Raw genomic sequence first — 18,559 nt, 5'->3', positions numbered from 1 at the left:
CTGCTTAAGCATATGTCTGTATAAAGATTTTCTTTATGTATCTTATCTGTCAAATTCATTGAAAATTTATTGTTGGGAAAAAAAGAACCCTTACACCCTGCAATAATCCCCGCTGCCGCCTCGCAACCTCCGGAGCAGCTGCAACCCCCAACCTACTATCTCCTCCCCTATTATCCTGTAGACTATAAGCCTGCAATGCCTCCTGTACCAGCCTGTCTCAGCTTTGACTTTGTAGTGGTGCAAACACAGGGACACCAGTGCTCAGGAGAGGACACAGACAGAAGAGGGCCCCTGTACAAGAATATGGGCCCTCTGCAGTCCAATGGCTCATCATAAAGAACAATGCAACCTGATTACGAGGCAGTAGTGGGCCCCTGACCTCTTGGGCCCCTGTGCAGGAACAATATATGGTCACTCTGCGGGCCAATGGCTCATCATAAAGCACAATTCCACCTGCACAAGTTCCACCAATGGGATGAATTACATGAAGAGGTCTCATCACAGAAAATCCCTTTAATGGTGAAGTCATATTTTCCAGAGAAATGAGACAGGTAGGCGGCTTAAGGAAAAATGCAGCACAATATGGCGCCAGAGCAGGACTCCACTGCAGCCCCATTAGGAGGGTCCCAAGTAGGCGACCCTCTTTTAACCATTTTATTGCCAGAACGAATTTTCAAACTTTTGACAAACACAAATCCTAAAATATCAAGCGAACCAATCACAATAAGTACGCCAATAACCTGATATTTTCAGAAACTAGATACCTAGCACCATATGAGCATACCACCAGACACTTTATACTCGTAGATGCATGCAATATTACAACAAAGCATATTATTTTGTACAAATGCATAAAAATGCAAGCTTATGGCCAAAAGTTTGTCCCAAGCATAACTGGAGATTAGCAACATCTCCTAAAGCTACAGCCCCGAGATGTGCAGAGTAAATACATACCACTTGTCTAGGTCTACAAGGAGGTAAGTTTACATATAGACCAGAGCTAAACAGATCCAAAATACCAGGGATCCAGATGGCATCAATATTCATGTTACATATATGTGCACAGTCATGTTTCTGTAAAACTAATCCCCAACCCCTGGTGTGACAGAGCACATATTCTCGCTGCTCGGTGAGAGGGATGATGACATGAAGAATAGTGCCGCCACCACTCCCTGGGATTGCTGATGCTGTATATAGTGGAGAAATTACAGCTTTCCCTTTTATATGCAGTACCACGTGCTGCTCTCAGAATATCGCCCCTCCAATATTGTGCCTAGCATTATTCCATAGCAGTTCTAATTTGCAATCATGATCTAAGCCCAGTCAATAAATTCTCGCTGTATTACAGATGTCCTTGGCAGGGAAAAAGTCAAAATTCATAGACCCCGATAGAGGCAGTGTATTTTAAGGGGTATTCCCATTTCCAAGATTCTAATATGTAGTAATAATAATAATTACGGTATATTAGAATACACCTCCAATTACAAATGTAGTATAGTTCTTCTGATTTACTATGTCTCTTGCCTCATGTGAGCATTGCAGGACCTTAGGTATCCATGGTTACAATCATAGTGGTTGTAAACATGGATACCTAAGGTCCTACATAGCGAATCAGAAGAACTATTCTACATTTCTAATTGGAGTTATTTGCTATTATCATTATTATTATTACACCAACTACATATTGGGATAGGATCTTGGAGATGGGAATACCCCTTTAACATTTGTGTCACTTGCTTCAATTTAAAACTCTATACATCCATCACAAATGAGAAGCTGCACAATATGCAACATAGTGCCAAGTGGTCTCAATTAGTGATTCAGAGCCTGGAAACACTGGAAAATATATATTTAGCAGAATGTATGTATTATATAACTATTTGTATTTTTTCAGATATGAAGGCCAAGTACAGTGGAAACCCGGCACTGCAAATAACATTAAAGAAATAACATAGCTGCTTGTTCTGCGACCTTTCGAATGCCAATCATTTATCATACAGAAAACACAAACCCAGCAGGAAATCAATGGAGAAGCTGGCTGTATGTCAGACATAACATAATATCACATGGCTGAAGGCTGATCTGTCGTCCTGGGAATACAGGGTCTTGGAAGAACACGCATATAACTTATACACCCCCGTGTTCGTCTCCGTGAGGCTCTCAATGAGTTCTGCAGATATAGTGGAGCTCTCTGGACTTTCAGCACATTATTATAATAATCCATGGGACAAATACAGAATATAAGATAGTCACTAAGAAAGTCTGGGAAAAGCAGCACCCTAAAAGACATCAGTACTTCTCCTGGACTAAACAGAGCACAGGAAGTATAAGGAATCATCAAGGGAGTGTAATAAGCCAGAGAGAAACCTATCTGCAGAAAACCTCATTTGTGCCACAACTGAAGCTAAATCTTAGGCTACGTTCCCAGAACTTCCCACCATCAGCTTTTTATGCTGCAGATTTTTGAAAAAAAAAAATGCACGTAACCTATTTTACTTAATGGGTGCAAAAATGGTTCAGAAAATCTGCAACCTCAAAAACTCACCAAAAAAGCATCATGGGAACGTAGCCTAACTCAGATTTAGCCAAGCTGCGAGACTAATCATTGTTTGTGTCCTCAACAAAAAAACAGCAGTTGCCCACAGCGGCCATCCTATGTTGTAATACATACAATGTTGGCACTTACAAATGTTATACTGACAGCAAGGGAAGCTTGTTGGATTTGTCTTAAAGGGAATCTGTCAGCAAGTGTTTGCTATGTAACTTGAGAGCAGCACAATTTAGGGCAAAAAAACCTGATTCCAATGATGTATCGCTTAGGCTACTTGCACACTTGCGTTATCAGTCGCAGCGCTCGGCCGCCGCTAAGCTCCTCCCGCGCCCACTCCGGTCAGCTCCTCCTATGGTCGCATGACGCTGCATGTGTGGGAAGTTTGACCTGACGTAGGGATCTGCCTGCAGTGAGAGGCAGAGGGAATAGCTCAGTGTAGGAATAGAAACACTGAGATGAGGAGAAAAGGGTGCCGTAATGAGTGACCATTAGAGGTCAGTGGGGAGCACAGGAGAAAGTAGTTATGTAACTGCCATAGGTCAAGGACACTCTCATTGGTCAAAGGTGACTGTCAGATGACGGTGGGCGGGGCTACCTAGGTTGGCAGTATAAAGGCTGAGGGGATTTTCGGAAGGATGAGTCAGCCAGGGGAGCTCACTAAGAAAGGAGGGTCTGCTGTGCAGTGGAGAGCCCTCAGAGAGCACCAGACAGTAGAGACGGTCACGGGGGTGACCTAGGAACACAGGAGCATCAGACGAGACAGTCTGAACGGAATAGGTACCGGTGTACTTTGAACGGCGAAGCGTTGTGGTGGAAGTGCCTAGGGCAGCCACAGTGAGGAGAACCGTAGAGGACACCACTACAGTGGCACCGAGGCATCTAAGGTACCTGGGTCTGTGCGAGGAGGAAAAGTGAACAGTCTTGTATCAAAGTGTGAACATTGGCAAAGTTGGTGAATGAAACCAGACCTGTTGAACTACATTACTGTTTCAGTCTCCAGTCTGTTTGCGCTAAGAAGTGGGTCACCCCCCAGTTCTGTTGGATCAGCACGCCTCTCCCGCCTATCAGCAGCAGCACCACCGCATCATCGCCTCATCTCCCTCAGCCCTGCCCTGACCCCTACACATGCGCTCAGCGTACCCTATATTTAGCATTGGTATGGTTTTGCTGGCCCATGCTCCCTTTTTGCGCTGCGCTGATGTGCGCCAAACGCACCATGTTGCATTTTTGTGCGCTCGGCGCAGCGCAAAAAGGGCGTATGCGCCAGCAATACCATACCAGCGCACGGCCAGCGAACCCAACGCTAAATATAGGGTATGCTGATCACATGCAGCGCAATGCGACCATAGGAGGAGCTGACCGGAGGGGTGCGGCAAGTGTGCAAGTAGCCTAACTGGGCTGCTTGGTGCAGTTTTGATAGAATCCCTGTTTTATCTGATGTAGATGTTGCAGTGGTCAGAATGCTGTGCTCTGTATAACTCACCCACGGCACTGTGCATTGTCAGCAAGCTGCTGATCAGTGGTGGGGGCGGGGTTACAGACTAACCTGACTGCTGTGCATGTGAGACCTAAGGCACCGCCTCACATAGCGAGATCGCTAGCGAGATCGCTGAAGCGTCACCGATTTTGTGACGCAACAGCGACCTCGCCAGCTGTAGATAAGCCCTGAAAGGCAGTGGCCGTATCTTATATCGGCCATAACTGCTGACAGGTTCCCTATAACGGTATCAGGAAATCCTTTAAGTCAGATGCCCACGATCTGGAAGTCGCAGCTCTTTGGCTGTGTGCACACGCTGCGGAAAAGGTGCGGATTCATCCGCGCGGATTTTGTACAATCCGCAGGTGAAACCGCAGGTCAAAAGACCTGCGGTTTTACCTGCGGATTGCTCTGCGGTTTTGCCCTGCGGTTTTTCATCTCCTCCATGGAGATGGCAAACCGCAGGAGAATCCGCAGAAAGAATTGACATGTCAATTCTTTCTGCGGATTGAAAACCGCAGATAATCCGCACGGAAAATTCCGCACCGTCTGCACTGCGGTTTTTGATTCCCATAGGGAATCATTGTACTGTACACCGCAGCAGAAACTGCTGCGGGTCCGCAGCGGCCAAAACCGCTGCGGAACCGCAGCAAAATCCGCAGCGTGTGCACACAGCCTTTGGGCACAACACATGTTCATTGCTTCCAAAGCGTTGCCTTCTATTGAACGCAGGTAGATCCGCATGTGTTCACTGAACCGTGCGCGGATATACTGCATCCAATACATTCTATTGATGTAATTTTTGTTGTGGACCACCCTCCCCCGAGTGAGTATAATAAGTTATTTTTCTTATCTTTCAGGTTGGATTGGGGGCTTATATGCGGCATTATAGAATGCTGTATGTAAGCCCTGAAAGGCAGCGGCCGCATCTTATAGCGGCCAAAACAGGTGACAGGTGCACTTTAAGGCACAAAAGCATTTAGAAGCCCCCCCTGCTGGACAACCAAGTCACTGATTGGGGAACAATAGTAGAAACTAACGAGCTAAACACAAAAAGAAAAAAGCAAAAGTGAATGTGATGTCTACAGAGAAAACAAAAAAAGGAAGATTGGAGGATTGTGAATACTCTGCTCATCTATCTGTATTTATGTAATGTCAGAAAAATCTAAAAAAGCCTTTCCTGCAATTAATTTTATTACAAGTGTCACAATAAACATAGGAGTCATGCACAAAAACCTGCTTAAAAACAACCAAATAAGCATGTGTGGGGGCCATGCGCAGCACATATATACTGCGCACACGCAGCCCCGGAGTGAGGGCTCACACTAGGTGAAATGACTCTCAATAAGGTTTATCTGCTGTCTTTAACGTAATCCAGATCGGCTATTCTGGCAGTCATGTGAGACGCATATCTCACAAGCTGGGAGCCAATTCCCATTCATAGCTTTTCTCACCAGGAGCCAATACGATAAGGACCTGTTACTGAGACACTCATGTCTAGGAACAGCGCCGAAAATTTCTTAGTTATCAGCTTGGAGAATTTTAAAAATAGATCGGATATGGGAACACCATCAAGGCAAATACACAATGGCTGAATACTGATATGCTGAGATCCTGTGGTATAAGAGGAAGCATTTGCCATTTTCGGACCCCCTTGATTATTGGAGATCTAGGACAGTGATTGCTTTGTGACCATTTATGCTATGTTCCCATGTCCAGTACTCATCTGTGAGAGGGAATCCAGCAGCAATCCGCTGACAAACAAGTTGTGCAGACACAGATTTTTGTCCAGCTTAATAAAAAAATATGATTTCAACTGGATTCGTTTTTTGAGCATTGAAGTCTATGGAAAACTGATCCACTAAATAGCCCTTCGTTTATCTGTCATTTGAAAAGGATCTGTTTTTTTGCTTAAAAGTTCAGTTTCAAATGGAAGAAAATGGTAAAGAGAAAATTATTATGGAAAAACGCCCATATATTTAGCAGATCGTACACAGATTAATGTTAGGCAAGCCCAATAATTTCAGTTGGACTGGCCAACTGTCTAATGTGTATGGGGCTTCCTGGCTTTCCATGGAAGATTATGAATTAGATGATATATTGAATTTCAAGGCCCAATAGTTTTGTACCTAGGGGAGATAAGACACCGCCATACGTGTCTGGCAGTCGTTTGCGCGCTCCTCCCCATGCAGGACACACAATAAGCTCAGCCGAACTGATTGTGATTGGGTATGGGGGCGGAAGAGAGAGTTGTTGACTTAAGTATAATTTGGACAAAATCTATCTAACGTGCATAGATTTCTCGGAAATATTTTTTTCTATTTGATTCAAGAGAACTTGTCATGGCCAATAGCGCTATTAGTCTGTAGATACAGGGTTAATTTGCATGTTAATAGCGTTATGAATGGGCCCGACCACAGTACTGAATGTGTAACACCTGGGAGAAAATGATGTTTATTTCTCTCTAGGGAGCTGCCAGCTTTCAGTCATGCAGGTATGCCAGCGAGGGTATAATCACTGAGATCGGCGGCTGTAAGCACGACTGGCACTGACTGACAACTGGCTGTGTAGTGCATCAGTACAGAGCTGGTTGTCATTCAGTGCCAGCCGTCGTTCTCAGTGCTGTGAGCAGTGACTGCAATTGCTTTAGGCATGCCACTATGACTGAAAGCCGGCGGCTCGCGGAAAAAAAAAAGAATTCATTTTTCAAGTGCAAAACTTTCAGCACAGTGGCACGACACCTTAATAGCACTATTAAACTGCAAATTTATCCCATATCTGCAGGTTAACAGCGTTATCAGACCTGACAGGTTCCTTTTAAAAAGGTGTATGCAGAAAGTGTACCAAGTCTGTATTGTATGAATGTGATATAAATAATGAAGCAAACATCTTTACATCCACGCTAAATAACACTTCGGGGGTGCCCTACATCTCCGCACCCACCATTGCTGGTCTCATAAATAACAAGAACTATCGTGATTGTAGAGCCCATAGAGGAATACAATGAACATTCTTCATAGTGGCAGCATTACATTTTCAGGTGTAACCAAATACTTTTATTACAGAAAGCTTCAAATTACAGAAAAGGAAATACTGCTGCAAGTATAGTCATGGTCACACCTAGAAAATATGCTTTAGTGATATGGCTTCTCAACACAATGACAAAGGATTTCCTAGTCAATAAGAAACCCGGGAAATAACACGTTTTTATTCAACTTTATCACTAAGCAACAGATCCGCGAGACACAGGTGCTAATCGGACGCCTTCTGATTTGCATCTGTCTCTCATGAATCCCTAAAGACTTTCATGGCAGATCCACAAAATCGGATCAGAATAAAACCAGCTCCGAGTCAGATGGATCTCACTCTTGGTTCCGTGATTTTAACCGTTGTGCAAGTACATCCATTCTACTCTACAGGTCCGAGTGCAGTTCGATAAAAAAAAAATAAAAAAATCGTACAGCACTAGGAGGTGTCACACAGATGTATAAATGCAGCTGACCACTAAGGGAGGCCGTACACATTAGATGATGGTGGCCAAATCCACTGATTGAGGCAAGGTTATCTGTAATGTTGGAAAGAAATGTGAAAAAGTTCTTCCAGTGTAATGAAGCCGCCCAAACATCTTTTTTACAATTTGTACCTTATTGGAGGATAGACTACATCTCCCGGCTAACATATTCTCGGCATCTCAGTCAGTTCTAGATCTGCAAGCGCAACGGGAACAGTACACTAAGCATTTGTATAGCCAGCCGTGTGTACAAACCTCACATGCTTGGTGTATGGAGGATTCTGCTCCTCAGACTTACGGTATCTTGTATGGAGCGTCTTCAGAGAGGAGAACACCTGAGGAATGGTCAAGTCAAGTTTTTTAGCCACTTAGTATCTTTTGACAACTGAAGAGGTTGAAAGACGCTCAAAATATATGAGGAGCAAGTCATTTTTCTTTGCATATAATTATACATTTCTTCTTTTGAGCATTTTCTGAGTACCATACTTTTCTCAGGCGGGTTTCAGAGAGGACCTCCAAAAAAGGCATCATGTGCACATATCCTAACATATATGTAAAAAACTCATTGAAAATTATTGTTACCCTTTAAAGGTAATCCGTCAGCAGGAATTCACACCCCCTCAAGAACTATTTATAAAGCTCTTTCAAAGTCAAATCCAGCAATACATTTACACGTTCAGTCCATGTAGTGCTCTTGGCAAGAGGAAGTTCTTCCCAAGTCTCTGTCACTCCCACTGTGTTTACACCACATCCTTCAGCTTGAAGTCTCCAGGCATAGAGGCTGTCGGACAAGCAGGAGATGGCAGCACTGGGCGGAGAATAGAGCTGGAGTGCCAGAGGCTTAAGAGGAGCTTCCATGTACCAAAAGCTCTTCAGCTTCATTTCATTTGCATATACATTCAAAACATTGATTTCATAGTAACGGAGGAACGGACTGGCCAGGTAAAGGTATTGCTGGACTTGACTTTGAAGGAGCTATATGTGCATACAAATATTTTGAGAGACATCTTACTGACAGATTCCCTTTAAGGACGCGAGATACACTAACCTGTCCAGCGCCAACTTACTCTTGTCTTTCCATTGAAGAGACATCTTTGATGGGCAAAGCTGAATATGTATGTCAATAGGGAGGGAAGGTTGAAAGTCAGCCGTAAAAAACAATCTAGCCTGAAACTTTTTTTTTTAATTTCCATTTTATTTTACAAATTATTTTCATTTCTTCTTTTAACTACTCCCCATCTCCTCCTTTCTAGACATATATTAGGGTCCCCAGACACTTGCTAAAGACTTTCGGAGTAAGAAGAATCAGAGAGCTAATATGACATTCCACTTCCACTGACAAAGGACTTTTACTATCTGGCTTAGGGGACTTGTCTCGGTTTTATTTAAACCCTTACAGGGGGTTTATAAATGTTCATAACTTGATCTGACCGCTGGGACGTTCACTGATCATTAGAACAACGTGGCCCCAGTGCTCGGAACTTCTAGCAGTCACTTCAGATATTTTTTCTAAGCAGGCAGCATCCATCCTTGTATTACAATACAGCCCCATTCACAAGACTTTCTTATTGTCAGTAGTAAGAAAGGATTCCTCCAGATTCCTCTAAGTTCTGCTGCCTTGTTCCATTACTCCATGTATAATGGAATAATCCATATCCACTCCAACCTAATCTAAAGAATGGGAAACATCTAGAACTAAAGACTTGGAGAAACGAGGCGACCCTCACAGGGGTTGTGTTCTCAGGTTTGGCAGGGAAATACAGAAAGAATAAAATAAACTACAGAAACATCAAAGCTTATAGAGCACTAACATATCCCACTGTGCTGAACAGAGCTCATCTCCTTTCAAATGGGCTCCTGGCCCCAAATGAGCCGACAATGTCATTTCCCAGATACCCACTTGTGACAATTTAACAGGAAGCCAAGTAACCAAGAAGTTTGTTTTTAAGGCAGTCAGAGAGACTAGATGATATCTGCAATCCACAGAGTATATACTGTATATGCTACTACTGTACATTGCAGAGCTCAAAATGGATGTCAGTCTGAACTTCAGTGATATTTGCAGGGAGATCTAAAGCCACCAAGTCACAGTTGTGCTGCACTAAAGCTCTGGCAGACAATTTGCTTGGTTTGTAAAACTTAGGTTTATCTCCATGTTAGTTTCTCTTAGTGACAGCATGATGTCAACAATGACCAATGACAAGCAACAGAGCCCAATAGCCCTTGGAGATGTTGTGGAGAACCTTCCAGGGAAATTAAAGAGGTTGTCCACCATTTTAACATTGATGTTCTATCATCAAGATAGGTCATCAATGTCTGGTCGGTAGGGGTACAACAACCCACACCCCCTGCCGATCAGCTGTTCCTGGTGTTGGCTGGAACTGCTCAGTTAGCTCCATCCACTCTATAGTAACATACATAATAACATAGTTAGCAAGGCCGAAATAAGATATTTGTCCATCCAGTTCAGCCTATATGCCATCAGAATAAATCCCCAGATCGACGTCCTTCTAAAGAATCTAATAACTGTAAGATAAAATATTGTTAGGCTCCAGGAAGACATCCAGGCCTCTCTTGAACCCTTCGACTGAGTTCGCCATCACCACCTCCTCAGGCAAGGAATTCCAGATTCTCACTGCCCTAACAGTAAAGAATCTTCTTCTATGTTGGTGGAAAAACTTTCTCTCCTCCAGACGCAGAGAATGCCCCCTTGTGACCGTCACCTTCCTTGGTATAAATACAGTGGCATTTAAAAGTTTGGGCACCCCTGGTCAAAATTACTGTTATTGTGACCAGTTATGCAAGTTGAAGATGGAATGAGCTCTAAAAGGGCTAAAGTTAAAGATGACACATTTTCTCTGTATTTTAGGCCAAAAAAATTATATATTGTCATTTTTTACATTTTAAAAATTACAATAAGGAAAACAGGCCAATGCAAAAGTTTGGGCCCCCTGCATAGTTAGTACCTAGTAGCACTCCCTTTTAAAATATCACAGCTTGTAAACGCTGTTAGTAGCCAGCCAAGAGTCTTTCAATTCTTGTTTGATGGATTTTCATCCATTCTTCCTTGGAAAATTCTTCCATTTCTGTGAGATTCCTGGGTTGTCTTGCATGCACTGCTATTTTGAGGACTAGCCACAGATTTTCAATGATGATCGAATCGGGGGACTGTGAGGGCCATTGAAAAACCTCTAGCTATTGCCTTTTGAGGTAGTCTATTGTGGATTTTGATGTGTGTGATCATTATCCATTTGTAGAAGCCATCCTGTTTTCAAATTCAGCTTTTTTACACATGGTGTTATGTTTGCATCAAGAATTTGTTGAAATTTCATTGACTCCATTCTTCCCTCTACCTGTGAAATGTTCCCTGTGCCATTGTCTGCAACACAACTCCAAAGCATGATTAATCCATCCCCATGCTTAATGGTTGGAGAGATGTTCTTTTCCTGAAATTCTATGCAATTTTTTCTCTGCACATACCTTTGATCATTGCAACCAAAGAGTTTTATTTTAACTTCAACGATTCACAGGACTTGTTTCTAAAATGCATTGGGCTTGTTTAGATGTTTTGATGCTAAATTTTATGGTGAGGGTGCAGGAGAGGTTTTCTTCTGATGACTCTTCCATGAAGGCCATATTTGATAAGGTGTCTCTGAACAGTAGAACAATTACCACAACTCCAGAATCTGCTAAATCTTTCTGAAGGTCTTTTGCAGTTAAGTGGGGGTTCTGATATGCCTTTCTAGCAATCTTACAAGCAGCTCTCTCTGAAATTTTGCTTGGCCTTCCAGACCTTATCTTGACCTCCACTGTTCCTGTAAACTGTTATTTCTGAATTACATATTGAACTGAGGAATGGACAACTTGAAAACGCTTTGCTATCTTCTTATAGCCTTCTCCTGCTTTGTGGGCCTCCACCATTTTCATTTTCAGAGTGCTAGGCAGCTGCTTAAAAGAACCCATGGTGGCTGTTTTTTCGCACAAGGTTAGAGGAGGCTATGTGTTTCTAAACCTGTGGAATCTGCATCAGCTGGCCTTTCCTAACATTGAGGGTGAACAAGCCATATCCCTTACAGGCTAATTAAGGTCTGAAACCTTGATCAAAGTTATCTGAGCACACAAATCTCCAAAGGTGCCCAAACTTTAGCATTGGACTATTTTTCTTTTTGTAATTTTTAAAATTTGAAAAAATTACAATGTGTATTACTTTTTAGCCTAAAATACAAAACAAATGTGTCATCTTTAACTTTAGGCCTTTTAGAGATCATTTTATCTTCAACTTGCATAACTGTTCACAATAACAGTAATTTTGACCAGGGGTGCCTAAACAGGGCCTGACATAGGGGGGAGGCTGGGGAATAGCGGAGGGACAGGTGGATTAGTCGGGCAGCAGAGTGTAGGATGGACTGGATTGGTGTCAGAGTACTGGAGGGCAGGCCAGAGAGTAGGAGGTTGCAGTAGTCGAGGCAGAAGATGATAAGGGCGTGCACTAGTGTTTTTGTGGTTTCATGGTCGAGGAATGCGCGGATCCGGGAAATATTTTTGAGTTTGAGGCAGCAGAAGGAGGCAAGGGCTTGGATATGTGGTTTGAAAGAGAGGGCAGAGTCGAGGATCACCCCAAGGCATAGAGCGAGCGGGACTGCGGAAAGCGAGCAGCCATTGACATCGATGGATAGGTCTGGTGTAGGGGTAGAGTGAGATGGGGGAAAGATGATGAATTCTGTTTTGTCCATGTTCAGTTTGAGAAAGCGAGCAGAAGAGAAGGCTGAAACAGCAGACAGACTTTGTGGAATTTTTGGTCAGTAAGGAGGTGAGGTCAGGTCCAGATAGGTAGATCTGCGTGTCATCGGCGTAGAGGTGATACTGCAAGCCGTGGTATTCTCTGAGCTGTCACAGGCCGAAGGTCTAGATGGAGAAGAGTAGGGGTCCTAGGACTGAGCCTTGAGGAATACCGTCAGACAGAAGGCGAGGTGAGGAGGTGGTGTGTGAGAGGGAGATACTAAATGTTCGGTCTGTTAGGTATGATGAGATCCAGGATAGGGCCAAGTCTGTGATGCCAAGAGATGAGAGAATTTGTAGCAGGAGGGAGTGGTCCATGGTGTTGAAGGCAGAAGACATGTCCAGGAGAAGTAGGACAGAGTAGTGTTGCTTGCTCTTGGCGGTTAGTGGGTCGTTAGTGACTTTAGTAAGGGCAGTTTCAGTTGAGTAATGCTGTCGGAAGCCAGATTGTAACCGGTCAAATAGGGAACAGGAGGAGAGGTAGGAGGACAGTTCAAGATATACATGCTGTTCCAGTAGTTTTGAGGCGTACGGGAGAAGAGATATCGGGCGATAGTTAGACACAGAGGATGGGACGAGGGAGGGCTTTTTGAGGATGGGTGTGATTGAGGCATGTTTGAAGGATGAGGGAAAGACACCATTTGTAAGTGAAAGGTTGAAGAGGTGGGTTAGGGCTGGGATGGAGAGCTGATCTTCTGTCATGGTAGAAAATCTGGTTTTGGAAGAACAGGGCTGAGCGGCTGCGGGCCAAAGCTTTCTCTGATCGTATCGATCTTCTGCTTAAAGAAGGAGGCAAAGTCTTCAGCAGAAATGAGAGGAGAGGTAGGAGGTGCTATGGGACAGAGTAGAGAATTGAAAGTGTTGAAAAGCTGGTTAGGGTTGTGAGACAGGGAGGATATGAAAGATGCAAAGTAAGTATGTTTTGCGGCAGAGAGTGTGTACTTGAAGCTGGCAAGGGACTGCTTGTATGCGCTGAAGTGCTCGATAGAACAGGTTCTCTTCCGTCTCCGCTCAGCTTTCTATCACTAAGCCAGTTACTTACCCATTAACATACATTTTCCCCCAGACCCAGCATTCGCATTTTGTGTACCAACCTCGTGTGGCACGATATCAAACGCTTTGGAAAAATCAAGATATACCACGTCCAATGACTCACCTTGGTCCAGTCTGTAGCTTAACTCTTCATAAAAACTGATTAGATTGGTTTGACAGTAGCGATTCATCATAAACCCATAGTGACTGCGGCCGTGCAGTGGACACTAGTCCGTTGATGGAGCTGCGCTATGCATGAGCAGTTCTGACTTCGATCGACACCGGGGAACAGCTAATTGGCAGGGGCACCAGGTGGCACACCCCCATCGACCAGACAATTTAAAGTAGTGGACAGCCTCTTTAATATTTCAATTTAGCACAACTAATCTTAAAAGAAAGGTAGTGAACAAGCACTAGGCTCTGTATATGGTTGAAGGAAGATTGTCAGCACAAAATGACTATTCAAGTACAAGCACTTGGTGGATGGACCTTTGACATGGCTAAATAGTTCAGTGCATTTCCCATCTATTTCCACCCTCCAGAGCTGTCAATCAAGAAAGAAGGAGGCAGAGATATATTGGAAACAAGCAGATGGGAAGATGCACTGAACTGTTTGGTCACTAAACCTTTCCACTGTTTGTGTCTGGTCTTGCCGCTCACCTCCGCAGAAGTGAATGGGGCTGTGCTGCAATACCACACACAACCAGTACACAGGTGACGTGCTGTTTCCGGAAGAAAGCAGCCATGTTTTTCTAATTCTGTGTTACCCCTATAAATTTTGATAAAAAAAAATATGAAAGTGATATATTAAAGCAATCCAATAAATGCAGTACCCAACACAATGAAAAACAAGACGGACATCAGCACAGATGCACAGGAAGCAGGGTTTAAGCACTCCCTGTCAACATGAAAAATAAGTTTCAATCAGGCTGTATTTAGGTTATCTGGAGGAATTACTATGCCACTTAATCATTGCACAAGACATTGCATGCCTGCTGTAGCATGAAAGATTGTGGGGCCCAATTAAAGCAGCTTCTTCATGCAGACTCCTAATGTTCTCCATACATTTTATTGTGCGCTGGATGGCGGTCTACAGGGAAACAAATGAGCCTCCAGTTTCCTTTGCCTCTTTCCTCACTAATGGGATCCCTTTTACTTCCTCAATAGAAAAAAAAATTCCATCTGCAACAATGAGTCATCACCTACTGCAGCATGACAACAACAGACCTCGTCCTCGCAGCCTCCGCAGCCTTAAGAGGTTTATTAAGTGACTTGCAAGACATGTACCTGTCTATAGTCTTATAAGACGTAAGAGTTAAATGATCAACCCGGGCATATAATATTGCAGTTCAGTACCAATATATTTGGGACTTTTGTACTATAGAAAACTTGTAGCAGCAGTAAAAAAAGTATTTCTACCTCCAGATGCCCGAGAAGCATCTCCTTTTGTTGTGCACTGACCCTTCTTCTCTGTGCCCGTTCTTTGCCGCTATGGTACTGTCATTACTAGATGCAACTCATAGTCCATAACTACCATGTATAACTTCTGCGGATTATACCATCATCACAGACGAAATAACCACGGAACTACGTAAAAAAATAAAATGTACTGGAATATTGTAATGTCACTCCAATGTGAACAATGGCTCATGTTTCAGTCCCATATGGACTTTGATCAAAGCCGTAATGGAGTAAAGGAGCACGTCTGTGATTAGATGACAACTTGGGATCAAAACGTTGGCCATTGTTTACATTGGAACTACACATGCTGACATTACAATGAACCAGTATAGCACATCAATTACTGTATATGATCATCATGATCTTAAAATGGATGGCAGGGTTCAGACCAAACGTGGGTCTCTTGACCCAAATTCAATACTCATAGACATGCACAGCTCTGGCAAAAATTAAGAGACCACCACATCAAAACCTTGTCATGGGCAGCCCATTCTCCAGACCTGAACCCCATTGAAAACCTCTGGAATGTAATCAAGAGGATGATGGATAGTCACAAGCCATCAAAGAAGAACTGCTTAAATTGTTGCGCCGGAAGCAGTGTGAAAGACTGGTGGAAAGCATGCCAAGACGCATGAGAGGTGTTTTTAAAAATCATGGTTATTCCACAAAATATTGATTTATGAACTCTTCCTGAGTTAAAAACATTAGTATTGTTGTTTCTAAATGATTATGAACTTGTTTTCTTTGCATTATTTGAGGTCTGAAAGCACTGCATGCTTTTTTTTTTTGTTTTTTTTTTTTAGTTCTCTTTGTCAGAAAAAAATTACAAAATGTATTGCTTGGAAATTCAGAGACATGTTGTCAGAAGTTTATAGACTAAAAGAACTATTTACATTTTACTCAAAAGTATACCTATAAAGAGAAAAATCAGACAAACTGAATATTTGGAAGTGGTCTCTTAAATGTTGCCGGCGCTGTATGTTGAGATATAATCAGGAGACCCAGTGCTTATCCCGACATTGAGGTCTATACTTGGACTGTGACTGTCGGACATTGAACCCGGCCTTACTATGAAGTTCTGAGCTGCGTCCCACTCATATTATTGACAAGCAATGATACCTGGGGCAGGAGTGGCTATACTTGCATAGCATAGTACTGACTACTTTTCATGGAATGTGAATTAAGTCATTTAACGGGGCCTGGGAAGGGTCTGTCCTAGAACGCTCAGTTTCCGAGATGCACCAAACTATTATATTTAGTTAAAGGGAACCTGTTACCAGAAGAAAAGGCTAGTAACCTGCAGATATAGGGCTAATCTGCAGGTTAATAGCGTTACTAACCAGTCCGGTGCCCACACATTACCGAACGCTGCTGGAAGAAAATTAACTTTATTCTTCCCAGCTGTGTTCCCGTTTCAGTCATGGTGGCAGCGCTGGCGTGGGTTCAGTCACTGCTCTGAGAATATAGAACGGTGACTGTAACTGTGTCCCCGGTACTGACTGACAGCTGGCGCCAATGCAGAGGGGGAGTCAGTCAGTGCGGGGACGTGGTTACTAAACCAGCGCCACACCCATGACTAACCGAGTAACCGCGCCCCCGGCCCTAACTGACACTGGCTCTGGATTGTAGATCAGCTGTCCGTCAGGTCCGGGGGTGCAGTTACATCTGCCGCTCTCTATTCGCAGAACGGTGACTGAACCCGCAGCGCCGCCCCTCCCTCATGACTGAAACAAGAACACTGCTGAGGAGAATAAAGTTCATTTTCTCCCTGCAGCGTTTGGCTACGTGCAGGCGCCCACCAGCATTATAACGCTATTAACCTGAAGATTAACAGCATTTTTTCTGGTGACAGTTTCCCTTTAAAGGGGTGGTCTAAATAGACAAAGCTTCTTAGAATGCAGCCTCCAGAGCGATCATCCAGTCATCTGGGCTCCTGCTCTTGATCCCCACAGCACACGATTGATTGATCATGCCTAGGGAAGCTGCAGCTAGCCAGGCATTTATAGTCTATAGTGCTACACGATGGCCATTCAGATAAAGAGCTGCTCATGTAATAAAGGAAAGGCTCAATCCTGCACCAATGGGCCCTGCTTATAGAGATCATTCCTCATGGCGTCCATGTGTTTAGTAGAGTATATGGATAACGGTTGTCATACGGTACAGGCGCATTAGTTATTGCACTTGCTCAACAGCCATAACTCTGTTGCTCCCCCTCACTTTAAGCCCCTGTGACTTGTACAGAGGAGAATTAGTTATCCAGGAGTTTACAGGTCCCACATAAGCTAATACTACTGGTTCAGACATAAGTATGGTGACAGTCACACTAAGACACGGAACTTCCGGGATGCATTTTTCCCCATTTTCTGTATTGAAGTCACCAAGAGAAAAGTAAGGTTTCCCAATGTCAAATTTTTTGGCCCCATTTCTCAGGTCTACTAGTAGATCCCAATCGACTATTTAGCCACCATCGGTATAAGGCAAGATATGCAGCGTAGCGTACCATATAATGAATGCATTTTAAACTGGTTTTCATACTGTCTATGGCGAGTTTTCCCCCCAAGGAGATGGATTGTGACAAAAGGCTTATGCATAATATATTTTACTGTGAAGCAAAAGGACCAAGGGGAAATAAAAGCTTCCAAAAAGATGTGACTGCAAAGAAAAAACACATTGCCCAAAGCTCCACATAATGCAACTTGCCAGCTGTTGCTGAATAGTCACATCATTAACACCCTAGCGTTCTTAGCTAGGTCACAAGGGATTGGAAGCTTCACTACAAGACCCATAGTTTACACATGACCACCGAACATGTCCACACAGGACGCTCTGCTCACCTCTGTTGGCGTTACCCCTGGCATTCGTACATCCAGAGTAAAGTCTGGTGAGTCTGGGGAAGTCACAGGCCTTGTGGACCCTGAGCATCCATTGGAAAGGGAACTGGGTGATTCCTGATACCTGTGGGAAGACAAACATTATAAGTTATTGTAAAGAGAGCTGTGGACAGCCGAGAGCCACTAAGGGAGCGCAGGACATACAGAGGGTTATAGTACCTTCTATTTAGAGTATATTCAAGATCTCACCATCCACATCCCTAGTAACCAACAAGTGGTAGTGACTGTTAAAGTGAACCAGTCAGCAAGTTATTACATTTGTGGCCAAAAGTATTGACACCCCTGCAATTCTGTCAGATAATACTCAGTTTCTTCCTGAAAATGATTGCAATCACAAATTCTTTGGTATTATCTTCATTTAATTTGTCTTAAATGAAAAAACACAAAAGAGAATGAAGCAAAAAGCAAAACATTGATCATTTCACACAAAACTCCAAAAATGGGCCAGACAAAAGTATTGGCACCCTCAGTCTAATACTTGGTTGCACAACCTTTAGCTAAAATAACTGCGACCAACCGCTTCCGGTAACCATCAATGAGTTTCTTACAATGCTCTGCTGGAATTTTAGACCATTTTTCTTTGGCAAACTGCTCCAGGTCCCTGATATTTGAAGGGTGCCTTCTCCAAACTGCCATTTTTAGATCTCTCCACAGGTGTTCTATGGGATTCAGGTCTCCTTGCTGGCCACCTTAGAAGTCTCCAGTGCTTTCTCTCAAACCATTTTCTAGTGCTTTTTGAAGTGTGTTTTGGGTCATTGTCATGCTGGAAGACCCATGACCTCTGAGGGAGACCCAGCTTTCTCACACTGGGCCCTACATTATGCTGCAAAATTTGTTGGTAGTCTTTTGACTTCATA

The 18,559-nt window shown here is 43.5% G+C and overlaps 1 protein-coding gene across 5 annotated transcripts in view; it reads right to left on the bottom strand.

Moving 5' to 3' along the window:
• PAM (peptidylglycine alpha-amidating monooxygenase) overlaps positions 1–18,559 on the bottom strand; it is a 250,259-nt gene that overhangs the window by 211,224 nt on the left and 20,476 nt on the right. For all 5 annotated transcript variants that reach the window (XM_073545548.1, XM_073545723.1, XM_073545901.1 and 2 more), the window contains exon 3: positions 17,646–17,766. In XM_073545548.1, coding sequence (XP_073401649.1) covers positions 17,646–17,766 — 121 coding nt within the window. The remainder of the gene's footprint in view (positions 1–17,645; positions 17,767–18,559) is intronic.

The sequence above is a fragment of the Dendrobates tinctorius genome, unplaced genomic scaffold (assembly GCF_039654945.1).
Source record: "Dendrobates tinctorius isolate UK_male_01 unplaced genomic scaffold, ASM3965494v1 ptg000003l, whole genome shotgun sequence".
Taxonomy (NCBI): domain Eukaryota; kingdom Metazoa; phylum Chordata; class Amphibia; order Anura; family Dendrobatidae; genus Dendrobates; species Dendrobates tinctorius.
Note: the sequence above shows the minus strand (reverse complement) of the source record. Positions and strands in the feature narration are given on the sequence as shown.